Source organism: Nannospalax galili, unplaced genomic scaffold (genome assembly GCF_000622305.1).
Source record: "Nannospalax galili isolate Female #2095 unplaced genomic scaffold, S.galili_v1.0 scaffold212, whole genome shotgun sequence".
Classification (NCBI taxonomy): domain Eukaryota; kingdom Metazoa; phylum Chordata; class Mammalia; order Rodentia; family Spalacidae; genus Nannospalax; species Nannospalax galili.
In genome coordinates this window covers 3,391,931-3,397,675 of record NW_008333884.1, presented here as the reverse complement: position 1 = coordinate 3,397,675, position 5,745 = coordinate 3,391,931, and the positions used below count along the sequence as shown (strand labels likewise).

The 5,745-nt window shown below is 43.2% G+C and overlaps 1 protein-coding gene across 2 annotated transcripts in view; it reads right to left on the bottom strand.

The window, feature by feature from the left end:
• The window catches only part of Rpa1 (replication protein A1), a 78,786-nt gene that overhangs the window by 19,996 nt on the left and 53,045 nt on the right, over nt 1–5,745 (bottom strand). For both annotated transcript variants that reach the window (XM_008828791.3, XM_029561447.1), the window contains exon 6: nt 3,112–3,204. In XM_008828791.3, coding sequence (XP_008827013.1) covers nt 3,112–3,204 — 93 coding nt within the window. The remainder of the gene's footprint in view (nt 1–3,111; nt 3,205–5,745) is intronic.

Genomic DNA, 5,745 nt, shown 5'->3' with positions numbered 1-5,745 from the left:
TGGCCTTGAACTCACAAAGATCCACCTGCCTTTGCCTCCCCAGTGCTGGGATCATAGGCATGAGCCACCATGCCCAGCCCAATCATCTTATTTATTTATTTTTTGGGGGGTCTTTTTGAGACAGGGTCTCCTTGTAGCCCCAGCTGTCCTGGAACTCACTATGTAGACCAGGCTGGCCTTGAACTCACAGAGATCCACTTGCCTCTGCCTCCCAAGTGCTGGCATTAAAGGCATGTGCCACCATGCCTGGCACCATCTTATTTTTTAAATATCTTTTTGGTGTGTGTACAGTTTGTGTGTATGATTTGTGCAGGTGCATGTTTTGAGTGTGAATACAGGTGAACGTGTGCCATGGCATGTATGTGGTGGTCAGACAATGATATCTCCACCTGGAGACAGGCCCTGATCTTGTCTTTCTATTGCATATGCTAGGCTGGCTGGCCCACTGGCTTCCAGGGTGCTCCTGTCTCCTCCCATTTTCATGCAGGAGTGCTGGGATTACAAATGTCTTCACTACTGCATTTTGCTTTTACACAGGCTTTGGGGGTCTGGATTCAGGCTCTCAGACGCATGTGGCAAGTGCTTTTTAAACTCACTGAGTGATCTCTCAGTCTCAAAGTTGTAACTTTAATTAACTTTTATAGTAAGTTTAAAGATAATTCTCATTATGGACATGTCACTAGTGAAATATAAAACAAGAGGCCCCAGAAAACAAGTTTCTTTAAAAAGTTTATTTTTTGGGCCGGAGAGATGGCTCAGTGGTTAAGAGCACTGATTGCCCTTGCAGAGGACCCGGGTTTGATTCCCAGCACCTACATGGTAGCTACAAACCGTTCTTAACTCCAGTTCCAGGAGAATCTGAAGCCCTCTTCTGATCTCCACAACACGGGTGCATTCACATACATGCAGGCAATACACTCACACACATAAAATGAAAATAATAAATTTAATTTTATTTTTATTTTATGTGTGTGAGTGTATTGCCCACATGTATGTGAGTGCATCTGTGTTATGCAATGCCTGCAGAGGCCAAAAGAGGGCATCAGATACACTGGAAATGGAGTTAAGGTCAGTTGTTAGCTGCCACGTAGGTGCTAGGAACCCAGGTCCTCTGCAAGAGCAGCCAGTGCTCTTAACCACTGAGCTGCCTCTCCAGCCCCAGAAAATCAAAGTTCTTAACTGAGGAAACTGATGGTAAAACAGTAATCTCCTAGGAACTAAAACAGGGCTTGGGGCTATAGCTCAGTGGTACAGCCCTTGGCTGGCACATGCAAGGTCCTTGGTTTGATCACCAGCATTTTTCTTTTCTAGAAAAAGAGAAAAGGAGAGAACCTACCCTTGAAAGTTGTCCTCTAACTCCACAGGCATGTGCCTTATGCACTCCCACCAAGTAATAAATAAAATTTAATTAAAAAAAAAAAAGGAGGGTCTGGAGAGATGGCTCAGCAGTTAAGAACACTGACAGTTCTTGCAGAAGACCCAGATTCAAATCCCAGCACCCATATGGCAGCTAACAACTGTTCGTAACTCCAGTTCCAGGGAATCTGACGGTCTCCTCTGTTCTCCACGGGCATTGCACGACACAGGTGCACTTACCTACATGCAGGCAATACACGTATACACATAAAATAAAAATAATAAAATAATTTTTTTAAAAAAGGAAAGGAAAAGCTAGAATCTAAGGAACTGGAAGGACATCTTTCATCAATGAATCATCTCAACAGATTGCCACAAGACAGAAAACTCTAGGGTGAAATCTGTAAGTTGGTGTTTAGTTTGGATCAAAGAGTAAGAATCAGGTTTTGGTCAAGACACAAATGGGTGGTCTAGTACTATGAACTCCTTGTTTCCTTTTTTCTAAGCCACACAGCTTTCACATGGAAAGAGCAAGAATCAAAGCCTACTGGCAAATTAATTTTTTATTTTTTGAGACAGGGTCTTCCTGTAGCCCCAGCTGTCCTGGAACTCACTATGTAGACCAGGCTGGCCTCGAACTCACAGAGACCTGCCTGCCTCTGTCTCTCGAATGCTGGGATTAAAGGTGTGCACCACCACGCCCAGCTGAATTCTTTTATATGTACATTATTATCTGTTATGCTTCAGCTTTCAGAAAACCTACTTCAAATTTCAATGACCTCCTGTCTTCTATACCAAAACTTTTCTTTAAAAGATTTTAATTTCCTCCTTACACTGTGGGTTCTGGGGATCAAACTTGACCTGGGATGCCACCCTTTACTTTTAGGTGAAGAGTGCCTAAAAAAAAAAATGCCAGGAAGTAAGCAAAACAACTCCATCAGGGCCTCTCAGGACTTGCTGCAAAAAAAGTCAACAAAGAACTAGAACCCATGGCCAATAGAAATCATTGTGTGTGTGTGTGTGTGTGAGAGAGAGAGAGAGAGAGAGAGAGAGAGAGAGAGAGAGAGAGAGAGAGAGAGAGAGAAATACCCACGAGAGCCTCAAATGACAAACTTGAAACTTTAAGAGAGAAAAGCCAAATTTAGTAATTGGATCCTAGGTGGTTAAAAGGTGAGGATTTACTTTAGTCCCTCTCCTCTCGGTTAATGATTTTCCTGGTAGTTTCTCATATTTACATTTATTTTTAGGTGTGTGTGTGTGTGTGTGTGTGTGTGTGTGTGTGTGTACACATGCCACATTTGGGCCACATATGTACTGGTGCCCATGGAGTCCAGATGGGGCACTGATCCGGATTCCCTGGAACTGGAGTTACAGGTAGTTTTGAGTCAAGGGTGCTGGGAATTGTCTTAAGTCTCCTGGAAGACCAGCAAGTGCTCTTAAATGCTAGACCATTAAACTCTGACCTTTTGTAAATTTACATTTCTTTTAAATCCTCACTCTTTTTTTTTTTTTTTAGGTCTTTTTGAGACAGGGTCTCCCTGTAGCCCCAATTGGCCTGAACTCTCTATGTAGACCAGGTTGGCCTTCAACCCACCAAGATCCACCTACCTCTGCCTCCTGAGTGCTAGGATTACAGGCCTGTGCTACTGTGCCGACCCATGAAGAGAATTTTGGAAAAGTATTTAGTCCCAGACTAAATTTCAAAACTATTCAAAGTGTGGCACATATTACCAGTGTTCTAGAGTAGTATCTCACCCATTCCTGTGTTCCCATTCTGTTGCTGTGGCTTGGTGGCTGCTGGAGGGGCTGTTAAGGCCGGGGAAGGAACTACTTGCTGCTGCCCATGACCTGGAAATACATAGAGAAAGGCCATTTCAGTTCAAACTGAGTCAAGAGATTGGAACTTAAGCAGAAAAAACACACTAGGAAACCACTGTTTTAATTCTGAGAGGTCAGAATTCATGCAGGGGTGCCCAACTGCATGCCCTGAATTTGCAAAGGTTAATTTTATTTTTTTGGTTTCGTACAGCAAACATTGGTTCCATTTACCATTCACCTCAGAATGGATAGCTTTCAGTTTTAATGAGGTTCTACCCCAAAGCCTTGCCCATTTCTTCTGCAAGAACGTGCAATAAAGCCACCAGGCTGAATCTGTGACACTACCACTATTTCCATAGCAACAAATCGATGTCATCAACAGGACAGTGTGTTCATGGCAGGATCTATCAGAAGAGAAGGCTGGGTGGTAAGGAAAACCTAAAAGCAGTTCAATTGTCTCTGAAGTGCTTCTGCTTCAAAGGCAAAGGAGACGCTCAGAAAGGATTCTATCCTGTCCCTCCCAAACAAAGCAACCTTATTTTGCAACTGACAGCTGGTGCAAAATATGAGTTGAAAGAGTCTTGGGTACCGTGAAGTGCTAGTGAACTGTCACAGCAGGGAAGGATAAGAATGGAGTTCAGAAGCAGTCATGTCAAGGCAACAGGGAGATAAAAAAGAGGGGAAATGAGCGTGTCTCTCAAGCAGAAAATAAGAACTGCAGAGTATTGATTTGGCCCTCGCCCTTTATATAAATGTTTATCAAGTCAAAGAATGTTAAAATTGTAAAATGCATACCCCTATTATCTTAAAATAACAGATTAATGAAATTTGATTTCATCTTTGTAACTGGCTCTCAAGGCAGAAGTCAGCCTCATTTGGACTGCTCATCTAGAGTGCTTGCAGCATACAAGGGTAGCTAAAAAAAATTAAAAGTCCTAGAGTGTCCTAAAACATTAAAAACATTAGTGCACATCTGGGAAAGCTCCCGACACCCTGTCTCTTCCTCAGCCAACTGCTGAGTTCTAATTCCTGATGGCCTTCCCAAGGTCCTAACTCACAGGGACATATTACCTACCCATTTAATTTATTTCTGTCAAAATTGCTTTTAAGTGGCACTGTCAAATGAGACATAGCTGTGCCATTAGAGCAAAATAAATTTAGTATAAAATTTAAAAGGTTAAACAGAATCTAGACTATTCTTTAGTTCTTCCTATGGCAAGAGAAACATTGAGATACCTCATTTACATAGAAAACAGGTCTAGGCTACTGTCAAGGAAAGCCTGTTTATTTTTTAGCTTTTCCATTGTCTCTGAATGTACAGTGTCACAAGAACTGAGCATTGGAGAACTGTCTCCTCTGACAATTTGTCTTGTGAAGAAAAGAATAGCTTAAATCTTAAGTAAACTTCTTTTAAAAAAAATCAGTAAGGAGGGCCTGCAGAGATGGCTCAGTGGTTAAGAGCACTGGCTGCTCTTGCAGAGGACCCAGGTTCAATTTCCAGCACTCACATGGTGGCTAACAACCATTCATAATTCCAGTTCCACGGGAATCCAATGCCCTCTCTGACCTCCGCAGGTCCTGCACGACACAGGCACACTTACATAAATGCAGGTGATATACACATAAAATAATAATATAAAATATTTTTAAAAGTCAGCTAGGAGTAGGTATGGTGGTGCATGCCTTTAATTCCAGCACTAGAGAGGCAGAGGCAGGCAGATTTCTGTGAGTTCAAGGCCTGCCTGGGATATAGCCAGCTGGGGCCACAGGGAGACCAACTCAGATGTTAAGTAGTGGGCTGCGCAAGCATGAGGACTTGAGTTTACTTTCTAGTGTGGTGGGAAGGCAGAGACAGACTGGGAAGGCAAAAACAAGCATATCCCTAGAGCTTGCTAGCCAGTCAGCCTAGCTAGATTGGAGAGCTCTGGGTTCAGTGAGAGACCCTGTCTCAAAAAATAAGGTAGAAAGTGACTAGAGGACACCAGACACGGACTTCCGGCCTACACAGGCACTCATGTGCACACACACACACACACACACACACACACACACACACACACGGACTTCTGGCCTACACAGGCACTCATGCACACACACACACACACACACACACACACACACACACACAAATGATCCCCAGGAGTGGAAGGCAGATGGGCAGAAGTGGGAACTGGGAATGTCTAACATATGCAGCTTCTATTGGGGAAGATTAAAAACAATGTGATTGGACACAGAGTCACAGAGATAATGCATTTAAAAATGGTAAAATGAAGCTGAGCATGGTGGCACACACCTTTAATCTCAGCACTTGGGAAGGAGAGGCAGGCAGATCTTTGTGAGTTCAAGGCCAGCCTGGTCTACAAAGCAAATTCCAAGTCAGTTGGGGTTAGAGTCCCTCAAAAAGGGACCTCAAAAAGACCAAAAAAACAAAACAAACAAAAATAAGCCAGCCACAATGGCACCTGCTTATAGTCAACAGCTACTTTGGCAGAAGAATCATTTGAACTCAGGAGTTCAAGGACAGCCTGGATAACAGGCAGAGAGCCCCTTCAAAAGAGAGAGAGAGAGAGA